Source organism: Lissotriton helveticus, chromosome 3_1, assembly GCF_964261635.1.
Source record: "Lissotriton helveticus chromosome 3_1, aLisHel1.1, whole genome shotgun sequence".
Classification (NCBI taxonomy): domain Eukaryota; kingdom Metazoa; phylum Chordata; class Amphibia; order Caudata; family Salamandridae; genus Lissotriton; species Lissotriton helveticus.
The window spans coordinates 587,126,720-587,144,834 of NC_136061.1; the positions used below are offsets into that span (position 1 = coordinate 587,126,720).

General features: G+C 48.2%; 1 protein-coding gene across 1 annotated transcript in view; it reads left to right on the forward strand.

Moving 5' to 3' along the window:
- UNC80 (unc-80 subunit of NALCN channel complex) overlaps positions 1–18,115 on the forward strand; it is a 2,761,828-nt gene that overhangs the window by 108,364 nt on the left and 2,635,349 nt on the right. The window contains exon 2 of the mRNA XM_078680564.1: positions 3,907–3,955. Coding sequence (XP_078536690.1) covers positions 3,907–3,955 — 49 coding nt within the window. The remainder of the gene's footprint in view (positions 1–3,906; positions 3,956–18,115) is intronic.

An 18,115-nucleotide genomic window follows, 5' to 3' on the forward strand; every position in this document is an offset into this window, starting at 1 on the left:
TTCTTTGCTATATCCCCCTCACACACAAAAACAAAGTGTCCCCTTCCAATCCTTCTTTCGAAGATGAGAAGAGGTTATGAAGCAATCCATCACTGCACTTTTCATCTAAGGAAAAGGGTGTTGGAGCACTTGAGTGTGTGAGAACATTTACAGAGCACACAGGTATTATCACTCTTAAAACTTACACCTTTGATTTTAGGATTGGCCCTCTGTCTGCCACTCAAAAAGAAAATTCAGTTTTGGTGTCATAAAGGTATTTAAAGTTTACTACTCTTTGATGAAAGATGGGGTTTAGACTTTTCTTGTAGTTGTTTTGGCTTCTGTTTCCATGTTCCAGGCATAGGAGAATCTGATATCATCCACTGCCATATGGATTTGTCGGTGATTTTCATGAATTGAACCAATGAGCACTTTTACATATCAATGACAAATTATGAAAAGGATGAAATCGTAGGCAACACCAAATGAAACGTTCTGAGTTTTTGGTTCAGTGGATCCTATATTCATTTTATGAATCGTTCTGTGGAGTAATGACTGGATCCAGTCTGAGACTGTTTTTGTGATGTCAGCGCACCGTTCCCTTTTGGATGTTTTAGGAGGATGTAGGGGCCACTGTATCATTTCCCATTAATAGGAGTAGTAGGATTAGAGCTGCATGATGATCCTCATCTGGGGCATTAAGATGGTCGTGCATTATCTTGTCTCCTTTGGTTACCATCCCTCTCATGGATCTGAATCCTTGTTGGTGATTGTTGAGTAATTTGCATTGTCCTATATGTTGTTGCAGTCATCCCATTTCTTCCTTTTGGATGACTTTGTTGGGATGAGCGAATATAAATTAAGGAGTTAGTTGATTGAAGTGTCCGTATAGTGAATGGGCACTATCCTAAAAGTTAGGGAAGCATTGATGAGATGTAATGTTGTGTTGAGTATTTGAAAGAACCACGAAGCAGAGATTTCCACTGGTAAGTAAAGGTTTTGTTAATATTTTTTGTCTGGTTTACCTCTGCTAATTCCAGGGATTTGATGACACAGAAGAAAGATGAAAGTGCTGTAGGATTCACTAGAGTCCTAGTGCACTTCTTAGGGTTCTTTCGTTTATCTTGTAATTAAAATTTTTTGTTATTATTCCAGATTCAAAATGAAGGATTCAATTAAGTGTTTGGCTCTTTAATACCAAAAAAGCACACTTTTTGTCCTCCTTCTTTGTATTCTCTGCTTTATATTTGACATGGTCTTACTTCTTTCGTTTTTCTTCTCTTCTTCATGTAAGCAGGCTCCTCTTTGGGTCATTTGTTAAACCCCTTAAGACCCCCAGTTGGTCTTTTCATTTTGCCTGGAACACTTTTTTCTAATGTCATGACTTTGTTTTATACCAAGCTTCTGGCAAGCCCCAGATGCGTTTTGTGTTGTAGTTTTCTTTGGGCAACATTTCATATGATTAGGAAGTGAGTTTCATCTACTCTGTTGAATGGTCTGCTCCATTTTGGTGGACATATCACAAACTAAAGAGACAGAATGTAATGAGCACTCCGACCATAGCTATTATAATTGCAAAATTGGCTGTTTCAGTCTCATGTGAAAAGTAAGGTCAAGGGTATGACAAGCTGAATGCCGGGCCCTTCATCAGATGGGGGATTGCTCAGGACCTCTCTCTTGTCCACAGTCTTACCCCATTATTTGTTTTCTGGTTCTTTGAAACTACAAAGAAACCTGGGGGTCTAAGACTCAAGAAGTCAATCATGTACTCATGACCTATAAGATTCAAAAGTCACCAAAGTACTGAGTAGAATAACCAATAGGTATTATACAGAGTTATACAGAGTTAATAATCCAACGCATCTAACCACCAGCAAACGTAGGTGAGACCCAAGATCCAGAGATGGGTTCCCATCAAAATCTTGTTAGTGATCTTATTTTCTCATCTGGTCGTCCAAAGGTTGGACGGGAGTGTCTCTAGATCATTGAGACTGCTTCCAGATCCACCTGATAGAACTAGGGTCAAGCCCACAATCACTTGTAGACCATGCGTGGGATCACTAAATGGGACCAAGTGCAGTGCAAAGCGTGAATGTGTATAGAAAGTGAAGATTAAAAATAGAATAGAGAACAAACAGTAAGATAACTTTAATAACTGTAAGCCCCTTTCTGTTTAAAAACCAGAACAGCGCAAAAACGCATTGAAAACAAATAACTGCTTTCTGGTTCTTTACCCATGGATTGTATTCCACAATCGCCAGAAGGCTCTGTGCAAGTGTTTGTCAATCTATTGTTAGTTTGAGTGTTTGTCCTTAAAAGACTTGTAGTAAGCATCTCTTGTGACAAGAATCACAACAAAGGGTGCGTTTGCGTACATTACACACTTGAACAATTTGTATGATGATTACTTGCTATTGGTGCACTGCATATAGTGAATATTGTCACCTCACTTCTTCCTGGCCCTGGTTTCCTGGATTAGTTTGTTATCCTCTTATATCACCTCTGCCATAATAATACATTAATTGTCTCTCAGCCATGCTTCTTCAAAGTATGTAATTAGACATTCCTGTTCCCTGATAATGTTGTGGGTATTGCATGCATGTTTCTGTTCTGAGCGGTTGTTAACTTGATTTCAATGTGCGGATTTATTTCCACTGTGGAGTTGGAATGGTTGAGCGTGTGTTGGTTTGGCTACTATCTAGTTCTCCTTCCCACTTTCCGTGGTCTATGGTTCGACTCATGCTTATGGCATTGCTCTAATTTAAAAACCAGTCCTTGTGTGATTCTAGCGTTGTCTGAGTGCTATACCTTCCACTTCCCTCCGGTATATGAGTATCACTGTAGTTTTTGTTTAACACTTTGTATGTTTTGGTCACTTGCATCGAGGCTGGAATTTAGGTTATCTTCCATGGTGTTGGTGGGTACAGGGGTTTTTGTTTCATTGTTTAAGTTCTTTTATAGGATGCTTTTGTTTACTACAGTGGCTGAGAATTTCTTGTGTTTATGTTTCTTTAATAGGTTTGGCTTTGTGTTTTTGTGGCTTTATAGATTTGTTATGTCTGTCTTTTATATTTATCAGACTATAGATAATATTTTGTCTGAAAGCTCTCCTGAAGCATACTCTGGTAGCTTTTTGTCCTGAGTTGAATGTAAATTAGATTTCTAATTTTGGCACAAGCTTAATTTGAAGTTTGAATTTTTCCTACCTTTTTCAATTGATTTATAATGCTGTTTCAGTAGTATCTTTTTTGGTGAGACTTTTCTGAGACTTATGCATGGTTTGTGTTTAGTGTTTGTTAAGAAATATCTGAGTCTTGTTGATGGGGCGTGAGCGAATGGGGTTGTTTGGCTGTTCAATAGGTTTTTCCCTTATTAATTGCTTCTTGCTGAATATCTCAACATCTCATGTCTCCCATTGTAAGTCTTAAAAATGTGTTCTAATTAAGTTCTCCTGCTCTTTTGCCCAATTTCCTTAAGATATTTGCACATGATTTGAATTATCTCAGATTTTTTTTTGCTTGACTCGTTTATTGTGTATTTTTGCCGAATGACAAGTGATCTGCCTTATCAAACTTTATTCTGCCAAACAAAAGCACCATCCCTATCATTGTGAAAATTTGATCAAATATGTCTTCCCAAGCAATTACGGAACATATGTAGAACAATAAGTCACAATGCTTCATAGACGAAAATGTGAATCAGGTTCTCTTTCTCAGTTCTAATGGGTGGAAATTAGTCAGAGTGCTGAACTACAGTTCAGCATTCAGGCAATGTCTTCTGTGAACTTCACTTGTACCAAATGTGGAAGGAGTTCTGTAAGAAACACTTGCACGCAAAGTGAATCGCTGTGGTTGTTAGCTTTTTGTATTGCTTCTGTATACTAAGTACTGATTTGATAAAACACTATTATGTTTTTTTTTCTATTAGTGCATTTCTGAGACCAAAGCTGGGGAAACAGTATGAAGCCTCCTGTGTGGTAAGTGGTTGTCCGTTCTTTTTCATGTTCTTGGTTACCGGTATCCCTGAAAGAATAGAATACTGGAGATTGTGTATATGTTTGGTGAGGTCAAAGTTACTATTCTAACTCCAATCCCACAAAAATTGGGGTAGGCTCATAAATTTGGGTTGGGGTATTCGAGTTAATCTCCCAACTCCAAACTGTCATGTGGTGCTTTGGCGCAGAGCCCGAGGGTAAACCCAGTACATATCTGCTGTAGGCTCCTGGTCAGTTGGGGTCGTGGTGGCTGACTGGGGGAGTCACTTTCTTGGGCCAACATAGGGAAGCAGATGGTCTTTCCATGACGGTGTTCAACATGCATGTGCGCCATCCTGGGTTTGTATAATGAACCCAATTCAAGATGGAGCCTCACATTGTAGCTCCAGTTTTAATGTAGGCTTAGATGGTGGGTTTTTCATTTCCCGTTTCCCTCCTCTACTTCTAGTTCCCATTTTACTATTCAAGGGTGGTCAGTGATAGGACATGTGAATCACAAAGCTTTAGCTGCTTTACCTGGATTGCTAGTCCTGTGTATGATTTTTCTTGTGCTTCTAGTATTCCTCGATATTCAATATTCCAGTGTTTGTTCTCCATTCCTGCTTGTTCATGTGAGATTTTTGCCACAGCTTTTTACCTCCTCAGTGGTGTGTCCTTTTATAAGGACAGTTCCCTGCTGCTTTTGTTGGTCCACCAGTTGATATAGTGGCTGCAGAAAGGAATCGCCCCTACCTCGGAGTAAAGTTGACTAGGATTCGAACACTGCCATCACGTTCAGCTCTTGAAACAAACACAAAACATTTTTGGAAAATAAAATACAAATATTCTAACAGCAATCCTATAACTTGTAGTATAATGTAGATTTTCCTAGTGTTCATGACGGAAAGTCTTAATTTTATTAAAGACACGGAGGCGAGTATTATGCTTTCTAATCTTGCTTTAATAGAATAGCAGCCAAGATAAGCAATAAAAACTACAGTTCCCAGAGGGCCAGAAGAACTGGGCCATGGGAATGTGAAAAAACGCGAGAGTACAGTATCCAATCATGGTAGACCTAACAGATAAAGACACTAACTGACTGCGCAGCTTCCTCTTTTCGCTGTGAGCAAGTCATAAAGGGTCAGTGAATAAAGGACAAATTAACAAAATCAAGGAAAGAGCCAAAGTCCAGGAACATAAGTCTTGCATCAGAGGAATCCAAGGGAGAAGATCGAACAGGACACCAGGAGAAGGATCCGGAAGCACTGGAAGTGGAGGACGTGGAGGCGATGACCTCAACAGTCGAAGAGTAGAACTCCTAGGACGAAGCCGGTGGCAAGGCTGGGTTTGCTGTAGGGAGGGAGAAACAAATGTCAGTAATGTTGCGGCGGGATAATACTCGCCTCCGTGTCTTTAATAAAATTAAGACTTTCCGTCATGAACACTAGGAAAATCTACATTTTATGACAAGACCGGAGGCTCCTATTATGCTTGTTCAAAGCATATTAACAACATCAGAAGCCACAGTATGAATTGGTTTACAATAGAACATACGAAAGATACTGTCATTGGACCAATCAGCCGATCTGAGAATGTCCTCCAACCGGGAGCCAGACCAAAAGGCTTTAGAAGCCATGGCTCCCCTGGCCGAATGAGCTCCAAAAATGGAGACATCAATTCCGGCAAGAGACATGACCCAACGGACCCAACGGGCGAGGGAAGGGGAGGAGACAGGGAGATGGGGTTTACGAAAGGAAATAAGAAGTTGAGAATGAGAGGGCGTTCTGAGATCAGCGGTCCTTTCCTCATACACTTTTAAGCATTGTCCAACACACAGTTTGGGCTGTGCAGGGAAATAAGGGTAAAACACTGAATCCAAGTTAGTTTTAGTGCGTCTGCGTATTTGAAACATTACACCTGTAGGGGAAAATTGGCGAGCAGAAACATCTAGAGCTTTAACGTCAGAAACTCTCTTAATGGAAATCAAACACAGTAACATGGTAAGTTTGGCAGATAACATTTTTAGTGAAAGAACAGAATTGTCAGGCCAATTTGTAAATAATTTAAGAACAACTGTAACGTCCCATAAAGAAGTATACTTAGCCAACGGTGGTTTCGCACATCGAACTCCTTTCAATAGACGACAGATGAGAGGGTGAGCACCAACTGGTTTACCATCAACTTGGGAGTGGTTAAGAGAAATAGCCGAACGATAGAGATTTACAGTGCGATAAGCCTTACCTGCGCTTGCCTCGGAAGCGAGGAAGTTAATGACAAAATTCAGAGGGGCTGACATGGGATTGAGGTCCCTTTCCAAACACCAGCTTGCCCAAAGAGACCAGGCGGATTTGTACGCCTTTGAGGTGCCAGGGGCCCAGGCCTGGCTGATAAAGAGCAAAGCCTCTTGTGAAATGAGGACGTTAGAAGGGGGAGGCCGGAAACTTTCCAGGCCGACAAGGTTAGAGTGTTGTCTAGAATGAGACTGTGTCGCTCGCCTTGAGGATTGAGTAGGAGATCCTGGAAGGAGGGAAGAAGGACTGGGAAGTCCACCGCCATTTCTAGAAGGGACGGAAACCAAACCTGTGCCTGCCAGAAAGGAGCTACAAGAACCAGGGACGAAGACTGGCGGCGAATTTGAGAGATAACCCTGTTGATCATCAGGAAGGGGGGGAAGGCATAATGCAGATGACGAGACCAATCCTGCAGGAAAGCGTCTGTCGCCAAGGCCATAGGGTCCGGACGCCAACTGTAGAACTGGGGCAATTGGGAGGTGAGCCGGGACGCGAAAAGGTCGATAGCGAAAGGGCCCCAAAGATGGGAGAGGGAGAGAAAAACGGATGGACAGAGCTTCCAGTCGCTGGAATCTCGAAGGAACCTTGAGTGCCAATCGGCCACAGAATTGAGATCCCCTGGAAGATACTCCGCTGACAAGGAAAGGTGATGGGCGAGGCAGTATTCCCACAGACTTTTCGCTAAGTCCGCCAGAGGCTTGGACCTGGTTCCGCCTAGATGGTTGATATAGCGGACCGCAGAAACATTGTCCATGCGGAGGAGGATTGAACAGCGAATCCTGTTCTTTGAAAGGCTTTTGATCGCAAAGGAACCTGCAAGCATCTCTAAACAGTTGATGTGCAGCTTGGACTCCTCGGCGGACCATGAGCCTCCAGTCGAGATTGGTCCACATCGGGCGCCCCAACCCGATAGGCTTGCATCGGATTCTAAGACAAGATCTGGGGCCGTGGCGAAGATAGTCCGGCCGTTCCACGCATCTAAATGGTCTATCCACCATTGGAGCTCGATGCGGGATTCGGGATCTAGAGAAACGAGATCCGAATAGGCGAGGCCTTGTCTGAGGTGCCTTATCTTCAGACGCTGAAGAGCGCGATAATGGAGAGGACCGGGGAAGATGGCTTGAATGGAGGAGGACAGGAGACCGACGATCCTCGCCAAGGACCGGAGAGATAAGAGAGAAGACTGAAGAACGGAAACAATTTACGCTTTGATTTTGGAAACTTTGGAGAGGGGGAGGCGAAGAGACGCCGCTGCAGAGTCCACCAGGAAACCCAAGAATTCCATGTTCTGAGATGGAATGAGAGACGACTTGTCCGCGTTGATGAGGAAACCCAGGTCGGAAAGGAGAGATTGTGTCAAGAGCAAGTCTGAAAGAAGAAGTTTCTTGTCGGAGTTCATGAGGAGGATGTCGTCCAAGTAAATTATCAGTCTGATGCCAAGGGATCGAAGATAAGCGACCACGGGTTTTAAGAGTTTTGTGAAGCACCATGGCGCGGAAGATAAGCCAAAGGGAAGAGAAGTGAAACAGTAATTGACACCTGCCCATTGGAATTGAAGAAACTTCCATTGGGATTGATGAATAGGAACCGTGAGGTAAGCGTCCTGAAGGTCCAGACGGACCATCCAATCGTGTGGGCGAAGGGTGTCTCGTAGGTGTAAAATCGTTTCCATTTTGAAATGGCGATAAACCACGAATTGGTTGAACCACTTCAGGTTGATGACAGCGCGGAGTTTCTTGTTTTTCTTTTGAACAAGAAAAATGGAGCTTAAAAAGCCGGAGGAGTCGAAGGGAAAATTTTTTACTGCCTGTTTTTGAAGAAGAACCCCGATTTCGTTTGAAATCTGAGAGGCCATGAGAGTGGAGAAAACGAGGGGGGGAGGAAAGGAAGTTTGAACGGGGGGGGAGAGAAATTCAATTAGGTAGCCTTGTACGGTGTTTAAGACCCAGGGATCCGAACTGAGAGCACACCATTTTGGAAGGAAAAGTTTTAAGCGACCCCCCACAGGAGGGGAAGAAGAAAGGCTTACCTTGTTGTCTGGGGTTGTTGTGACGATAGTTTCTTTGACCTCTGCCTCTGAAGCCACGGCCACGCTGGGGGTAGAATTGTGGCTTGTAGTCTTGATTGGCATTGGACGAACCTCTGGAGCCTTGATTGTAGGGACGGCCGGAAGAGCGGCCCCTGCCTCTGCCGGCCCGTCCAAAAACCCGAGGGGCGAAAACCTTTTTGACAGTTTGCTGGGCTTTATCCAAAGAGGCGAAAGTGGAGACAAATCTGCTGAGGTCACGAACCAAGTTGTCTCCGAACAGGAGACCATTAGCCTTGGGACCAGGATCCATAGGGGCGAGATTGGAGAGCTTAGGATCCAGGTTGATAAGGAGACCTTTGCGGCGCTCATGAGTAATGGCGGAATTTGCATTGCCTAGGAGACAAAAGGCGCGTTGAGCCCACATGGATACCTCTTCAGCCGAGAGTTCCGAACCATCTAAACGTGCGGCCTCCGCCAAATCAAAAATGCGGGCGAGAGGGCCCACAACATCTAGCAACTTGTCTTGACAAGTGGACCAAGCTTTGTCGACCCCTCTGCGAGGGTCCTTGCCAAATTTAGAAAAGAAAGTGAGAAGGGGTTGATCAATCGAAGGAACTAAGGTGATTTTGTCAGGAAGAGCCGGCTTGGGACACTCCGATTTGAGCCTGGATCTCACTGAGGTCTCCAGGGGAAGACGCAATCTGGCCGTAATATATTCTCCGACATGATGGGAAGGGAACCATTCCGTAGAATTTGGATGACGGATAGAGGAGGGATCAAACATGGGAAAACCCTCAGAGTCGAAGACTGGGTCGAAAGAAAACGAATCCAATTTAGCAGATTTGGAAGGAGGAGAAGAAGGATCAACTGCGTCAAATAAATCAAATATTTTATCAGCGTCATCCATAGTATCACCATCATCATCATCATCGTCAGTGTCCATTATGGTGGAAATTACCAGCTTTCTCTTAGGAGACTCTGCGTGTGTATCTTTTTGCTTTCGTTTGCCCTCTGAACCAACAAACCCCTCCTTGGTAGGAGGCCTGGGAGGCACAAATTCCTCAGTCAAAAGCGAGGAAGACTCGCCAACCAATGACGCAGTTTTTGAGGCACGAGCCTTAGCAGAGTGGTCCACCTTTTTCTTTCTGCTTTCCCCCGCAGAATGGGCCAGTAATTTGGACATGACGCTCAACATAGAATTTTCCATATTTTTTGACATACGTTTCATGGACACTTCGACTGCTGACTCAACAGAGTTATTAATAAATTTATTCAAATGTTTTTTAAAATTAAGAGAGTCCTCAACAGGGACTTCCTCCGAGGAACTATCGTGTTCCATAGCCAGGGGGGCGCAAAAACAAGCAAAAACGAGCAAAACCAAGGGAAGATACTGGGAGAGTCAGGCGAGGGTTAATTCAGCCAGCAGGGGCGTGACGGTAGGCGGGCCGAGCAGCGAGCGTCAGCCGGGTCCCAGAACTAACGTAGAAGGTGCACCAGCAAGCGCTGAGGAACCGGGGACTGTGGAGCCTCAGGGAAGGTGAGAGGCGATCAGAAAAGGCGCGCGAAGACGCGCGAAGGAAGGGAAAGCAACGCGAGCGAGGAAGCGACCAAGGGAGTTCAAGGGGAGGGGGGGGGCACCTTGTGTGAAACGAATGAGCACGCTGGAAGCGTGAAAACAGTGGCGCGAGGACGCGCTGGAAGCAAATGATACTAAAGAAAAAACGGTCACAAAAGTAATACAAAATATATTAATAATAACGTTAAGAAATAGCTGAGAGCAATGATAAAGGCACTTATCTGACTGCGAGCAGCAAGAAAAGAGGAAGCTGCGCAGTCAGTTAGTGTCTTTATCTGTTAGGTCTACCATGATTGGATACTGTACTCTCGCGTTTTTTCACATTCCCATGGCCCAGTTCTTCTGGCCCTCTGGGAACTGTAGTTTTTATTGCTTATCTTGGCTGCTATTCTATTAAAGCAAGATTAGAAAGCATAATAGGAGACTCCGGTCTTGTCATAAAATTATATACTAATAACATTAGATTAAATACACATGGATTTAAATACATTTTTAGAATGCTTTTTTTTAAAACGTTTTTTAAAAACTGCCAAAGAATGAACACTTGAATGGTCTGTTGCGTCCCCTTTTAGGTAACCCAAAGAAAAAGCAACTCTCTCCAATAACTGCTATGGCTCCAGTACAGGATATGGGAACGGTGTCAAGTATCTCCTTTAGAGGGTAGCAAATGCAAGGAAAAACATTCAAAGAGGAAAAACCTCCTTGGTGATCTTATGAATCTTGATTGTAGTTGAAGATTAGAAACATTAAGAATGGCAAACACCAAAACTCCTCCTTTTGGGAGAGGGAAGATGAAAGAGCCAGACTAAATATTAGGAGTCCAGAAGAAGACTTTAAACAATGGGAATACTGGATCTGCCAGTCGTTGGAGTCCTGTGCCCCACTGGAAAACACACCCAAACACCACAACCAGACCAGGAAAGCCCATGGTTCAATGATCAGCTGCTTTCACTGAAAAAGCACGGTTCGAGATTGGAAAGGGATTGGAGAAAGGACTTTGACACTGGAAAAATAATCAATTATAAAGCCGCAATCAGATGCTATCACAAAGAACTAAAAATGACACCAGCAGCTCGGGGCGTGGCTAGCAGCCGACGATGGCGGCCACTGCTTAGAGGGGCTCCCGTGCTGAGGCGGCTTCCCGCTAATATCCGATGTATTTATCCTCTGTGTATCAGTGTATGCCGGGGTGTACCGGACCCTGAGTCCTTGCAGCACCCGCCGGTGAGAATTCGGAGCGGCGACGACCTGGAGTCTGGCTGACATCACAGGGTGCCGGCCGGAGTGGAGTGAGGCCTTCCTGTATCCTGGAAGCAGCGGAGTGGTGAGCTGCGTGAATCCGGCCGGAAGTGACCCCCTTGGCGGCCGCGGTGAACCGGAAGTGCCGGTCACCGGTGCCCATCAACCTGCGACTTCCCCTGGCGGCCTGGAGTGGCGGAAGAGACCCGGCGGTGTCCTGCGACCGCAGACGCGGCTGTAGGGCCCCTTTCAGAGGCGGCGCGACCAACACCGGCAAGCCGCGGGTCGGACCCGCCATATTGAGAGCCGGAGACACATCGCGCCCGGGGCCCCAGTAAGGGCGGCCTGCACTTCGGAACAGCGATTCTGCGCCCCGCTGGCGTTGGGGGGCAGCGCGGAGCAGACGGGACAGAAAGGAGCGGACGGACTGCCCGGTGTATCGCCGCGAAGGTGGGGGCGTTGGCTGGGCCCCCCCCCCCCCCCCACGAACACCTTGCTCCTGAATACCTGCGGGGACCGGTACCAGCACACCTGCTGTTGTGACACTGTGCCGAGGTGAGACGCTGCACCGTGCGCCTGCTCTACTGCGTGCTCGCCTGCATCCTTGAGCCTCTCTGCTGACATATAGGCTCGGCGAGCCACGTGGGCACTAACTCCAATCGCAAAGTTTCCGCGTCTTGACTCCTGCACGCGGCGGTAGCCTTGCCGGCCCCAACATCCCTGCTGGGCTGGGTCCTTGCACGTGAAAGCCGAGGGGGTCAGTGAGACTCACGCCCTGCACATTTCTTTAACGGCGCCAACGCAGGTCGACGCAGCAGCGCGACGGATATCCCTACCAGGCGGCAGAGCCCATCAGTGCGCAACTATGTCGAACAGAGGCCCCAAACACAACACTACCCAGGCCAAGCTGGATAAGTTTGCGTACGAGAGACACACTCCTCCGCCGGAGCAGCGCAAGAACGCTGGGAAGGCAAATGAAACGGAGGGGGCGAAAAAGGCCACGTTAGAAGATGTCCTGATGGCACTGGCCCAAGTGCAGGCGACGGTGGGAGCTACGGCCACAGAAGTTACCCTGATCCGGGCAGACCTCCAGAAAATGAGCGAAAAGGTCAAACAAGTTGAAGTGGTCACTAAATCCTTGGTAGAGGATGTCTCTGCTTTGCAGACGGAGATGGAGCAACTACAAACAGACAACAAACTACTCAGGGAAAGGTTGGATGACCAGGAAGGGCGCTCTCGGCGCAATAACGTACGAATTTTAGGTGTGCCCGAATCGGAGGACACGGGAGCGATGGACATCTATGTTGAAGGCTTGATCAAAACCAGACTTCAGCCCAAAGGCCTCTCGAACTTTTTTTCGGTGGAACGGGCACACCGAGTGCCGGGGGGCAAGCCCCGGACGGGAGGACCGCCTAGGCCAATCTTAGCCCGGCTGTTCAACTTTAGAGACCGCGACGCCATCCTCCAGGCCGCGAGGGTAGCGCCGGCCATTCAAGTCCAGAACTCGAGAATAGCGTTCTTCCCGGACTACACGGCGGAGGTCGCCAGACGGCGGAAAACATTTCTTGAGGTGAAAAAGACTTTGCGGGAGAAGGAACTGCCGTACTCGATGATCTACCCGGCGAGGCTGCGAGTAGTAGCGGACAAGAAGGTGTGGTTTTTTGACTCCCCGGACGCGGCTCGGGACTGGCTGGAGGGATGGCACACAGTGGGCAAGCCGAGGAGGGCACCCAGATCTACGCAGGATCGCAGGGGAGACAGCAGGCCCGCTTCACTAACGTCTGGTAGGGAGGAGGCGGAGGGCTCTCCGCCGCGTGGACTCGCGGGGGCGGGCGGTAGGGTCTGATCTTGGGGCCCCCCCCCCCCACACGCCGCTGGACTCTAAGGTCGAGACGATCGCTGTCCGTTTCAACACAGTTTCAAGGCTGCATATGGACACTGGCAAGGACACCCCGGATGCACGCAGGGATGCCGCCTGCTCAGGGAGACACTCTCCCCCTTACACGCAAGTACTCTGGTTATGGGAGGGGTAAAGCGCTCTGCTAAGTTGGGGGGGCGGGCAGTTGTAAGTCCGTTAGGCAGGGATGCAGGGAGGGGGGATTGGTTGGGGGGTTGCTGTTGTTTTTTTGTGGTTTGGAGTTGGAATAGTATGTCACGGAAGAATGTTAGGCCCCTGTCTGTATTTACCCCGACGGGGATAAGAGTGATGAGGAAGACTGACCCGATGGGTTCATCTGTTGTCCCCCTACATGGTCGTACCTCCACTGCCGATGCTGGGTATGCTTGTCGATACCCCATGCTGCCCGTAGTTCCCGATGGCTGACATACCTTCAAATGGCGGTGGCACCGCAGATACCGAGAGCACACGTCCCACCCTGAGACTCATGACATGGAATGTGAGAGGGTTGGGTGACAAGGTAAAAAGGGGTTTGGTTCTAGCAGCGATTAAAAGGCAGAAGCCCACTGTTGTGCTCCTGCAGGAGACCCACTTAACGGGGGGAGCAGTTAAGGCTCTGGACAGGAGAGGATACAAAATGGTGGTCCATTCGATGTTTACGTCCGGATCCCGTGGGACCGGAATCCTGTTACATAAAAATGCGCTATTCATCCCCCTGCTGACTAAGTTTGATGATCAAGGTTGTCTTGCCGCCCTGCAGGGACGGTGGGAGGGGAAACTCATTAATCTCGTTTCAGTGTACGTCCCACCGGCACTTCACTCGGTGGTCCTCCCTAAACTGGGCGAATTTATCCTATCGCTCCCAGAGGGGGAGGTCATCCTCGGTGGGGATTTTAATGCCATCATGGATGCTCAACTCGACAGATTCCCGGCACCAGTCTCCGGGGGAGGGATCCCCCGGCTTCAACAATTCTTAACGGCCATGGGCCTAGTAGACATTTGGAGGCATCTCCACCCCGCAGAGCTGGCATATACTTATCATTCAGCGGTGCATGGGAGCCTGTCTAGGATCGACCACTTCCTAACGCTGGGGGGGGGTCTCCAATATATAGATGGGATGGCAATTCACCCTAGGGGGATCTCTGATCACTCCCCACTGACTCTTACACTTTCCTCCCGGATACCGACACGCAGGCGCATATACCTTATCCAGCCTACCTACCTCAAGGTGCCCCAGATTCACAAAGCTCTGAAAAAGGCCACGACACAATATTTCTCTGAGAACGCACACTCGGTGGACTCTGCGGAGATCCTCTGGGAGGCATATAAAACAGTTCTACGGGGACACGCTATAAGTGCCATCGCGGGTTACAGGAGGGAACGTTCCCAGGAACTAGCGAACCTGGAACTGACTTTACAGGACTCCACCACTACACATGAGCGCCATCCCACCCCGGAGACACTACACACGCTTACTTTGCACCAGCGGATGTACACGGATCACGTTCGCCTACACGTTAAGAATGACATAACCAACACTCAGAACAGGGTTTATGAGGTGGGGGACAAGGCGGGAAAGATGTTGGCGTGGCTCGACAAACGAGAGGGGAGCTCAAGGGGAATCCATAGGTTGAAAGATGACCGAGGTGAGGTACATACCGACCCGGAGCACATTGTGGAATTGCTCGCTGACCACTTCGAACGGGTATACACCCCTGAAAGAGAGGTGACGCCTGAGATGGCCAGGGAGGCGCTGGCTCCTGTCGAGGTCAGTACGCTGGCCCCTGAGGTGTCTGCAGAACTGGATGCGGACATTACCGCTGAGGAGATACAACTGGCGATCAACGCTTTGCACCCGGGTAAGGCGACAGGCCCCAACGGGATTCCGGTGGAGTGGTACCAGGCAATGCCTGAAACCCTGAGTACGCATTTGTCGGAAATGTATGGGGACTGCCTGGGGAGGGGTACACTTCCGCCGGATCAGCGGGTGGCTACGATAGTGGCCATCGCCAAGCCGGGCAAGCCACCTGAGGAGTGCTCTTCCTACCGTCCCATATCACTGCTTAACGCAGAAACCAAAATCCTCGCCAAGCTTCTAGCGCTGAGATTGGTGCCCCACTTGGCTTCACTGATACACCCGGACCAGTCCGGGTTTATGCCCCATCGAAACACTGCCCTAAATCTACGCAGGCTGCACGGGGTGTTGGCTCGTGCTGATTTGGTCACTACTCGGGCGGTCATCTTGGCGCTTGATGCTAGGATGGCATTTGACCTCGTGGAGTGGGCTCACCTATTTGAGACGCTGACACACATGGGGTTCGGCCCCCGCTTTATCGCATGGGTAAGATTGCTTTACACTGCCCCGACAGCGCGGGTGGTGGCGAATGGGCATATCTCACGTGCATTCCCACTGGGCAGGGGCACGCGGCAAGGCTGCCCTCTGTCGCCGTTGCTGTTTGCAATCGCACTAGAACCTTTAGCCACCTTGATTAGGAGGTCGCCTCGACTTCAGGGAGTCTGCTGGAAGGAGGGGTGGGAAGACCGGCTGTCTCTTTATGCGGACGATATGCTGATATACCTCTCAAACCCCGAAAGTGGAATCCCTGCGCTCCTACACCTTTGCGATGCCTATGGTACGACCTCCGGCTACACACTGAACTGGAATAAATCAGAGATGTACGTGCTGAAAGGGGAAGCCCCGGTCCTGGCAGCGGACTGCCCTCTGCGGAGAGCGGATACCTCATTTAAATACCTGGGTATTCGGGTCACTGCGGACCCGGTGGAATTTATGTCCAAAAATCTCGGTCCCCTCGTGGATAGGCTCAAACGTGATGTGCAATTTTGGTCAGGCCTCCCATTGACGCTTCTGGGGCGGGCTGCACTCTATAAAATGATGACTCTACCTAGGCTGTTGTATGTCCTTGAGAATACTCCCTTTCCGGTAGCCCCGGGGTTCTTCCGAAAAATATCGGCACTGGTGTCGACCCTCTTATGGGGGAACTCCCCACCACGTATAGCCCAATCCAAATTGCATAGAGGGTGGTTTGACGGAGGTATTGCCCTTCCCAATATAAAACTATATTATTGGGCGGCACACCTCAAACCCATTAACCAATGGATCCACGCTCCGCAGACTGAGCCTGCGTTCCGAGCAGATAGAATGCAGTTGGGCACCGCCACTCTCCTGGCCCCACTCTATGACCAACGTAAAGCGCGCAAGCTGGTGGGACCTACGAAACTGTCAGTATCACTCTGGCACACAGCAACGGCGGCCCTGGGGTGGAAGGGCAGGATCACCAAACTAACCCCGTTGTGGGACTCTCGAGTCCTTGGTAACCTGAGAATTAGTAAAGGCTTTTCGCACTGGGATACTATAGGCATATCCGCCGTGGGCGACCTATGGGAACGGGGTGAGGTCATACCTTTCGCTAGATTGCAAGAACTATATGAGCTTAATGACAGGGAACTCTATAGGTACGTTCAGGTTCGACACGCACTACTGGCGGCCCTCCCCGCGGGAACGGACCTACCAGAATCCTCCCCGCTGGAGGACCGCCTCCTTACTGAATTCATGTTAGAGCGAGCCACGTCTTTTACATATCGCAAACTGATTAATAACCTACCAGACCCAATGCTCTCCCTGAAGATGAAATGGGAGGGAGATACGGAGGAGATGGATGAGCACGAATGGAATGAGGCATTGGCCTCGCCCAGGGAGGTGGGCATCTCCGCACGGCTGAGACTAGTGCAATTAAAAATTCTACACAGAGTATATTACACAAGAACATTGCTGCATCGTATCTCTCGAGCTCAGCACCCCTATTGCCTTCGAGGGTGTGGGGAGGAGGGTACTTTTTTCCACACTATATGGGACTGCCCGCACATACGGGAATACTGGAGGCAGATAATGAGAACGATCTCACAAACATTAGAACTATCCCTAGTGCCAGACCCGAGGAGATGCCTGTTAAATGTGTGGGCGCCTACAGACATTACTAGACATGGGCGACTTTGGGCAACGGTGGGAATGGTTGTGGCTAAACGTGATATTGCACAGAGGTGGGGAGTAGCGGAGGTTCCAACCGCGTCAGCCTGGTGTCTGAACATGGACAGAATAATGATAACCGAGAGGGCGGTGTACTCCAACCGTGAATGCCCGGGAAAATGGAATAAAGTCTGGTCCAACTGGAATGTTTACAGGGGGGACATTTGTGACCCTTTGCCGGAGGAGGACCTAGCGGAATCCGATGAGGAAGGGGAGGAAGGCTGACATATAAGGTACCAGGGGGGGCAGGGAGACTGTGAAGCAGGGTCTCTAGTCACACTTAAGGGAGGGGTAGGATCAAGAGGGGATACGGGCTACAGCTACCACAGGATCATTACCTCAATACATGTATTATAGTTGGGAAAGATGGGAGATTTAGTGAGAGTAATGCTTACAGACACATGGCTACGGGGGACACGATAATTTATTGGTGACACTTCTATGAACACGTGATTATTCCTGATTGTTCTTTTCAGTTTCTATTGTTTGCTGGGGGGGGGGGGGGAGAAAATATGAAAACCAAAAACCTACCCTCACGAGTATTAATTTCGCTTATAACGCACCCTTTCTTTTCAGCAACGGACATGATGTTGGAATGTTTACGAATGCTATTTTACTTGTACTCGTATATCTTGTCTCATACACACTACTATAGCGGCCAGCCCATGCGGGTTGTAGGCATTTCGCTGTGTGAATTGAAGGTGTAATAAAGGTTTTTGAAAAAAAAAAAAAAAAAAAAAAAATGACACCAGCTACATTTTATGAGAAGAAATTTAACCAAGCTCTTAACTCCCCTTACGAACTTTTTAGAGTAGTCCAAAATGTGACTACTCCCCAAGAAACGAATGGCTCTCCAAAGGCCTCGACAGAAAGATGCAATCAAATAGAGTTGTTCTTTCATAAGAAAGTGACTGATATATATGGCCTCTTTCAGAACGCTAATCTGCCTGCCCTAGAAGAGCCCCACGGGGGCAGTGTCCTAGCTTCTGCCCCTAACCTAATACAATTTCCCAGCCTTGATGAGGATTCTACTCTCAAGTTGCTCAAAACCATTAAATCTTGTTTCCCACTTGACTCTGCACCTCC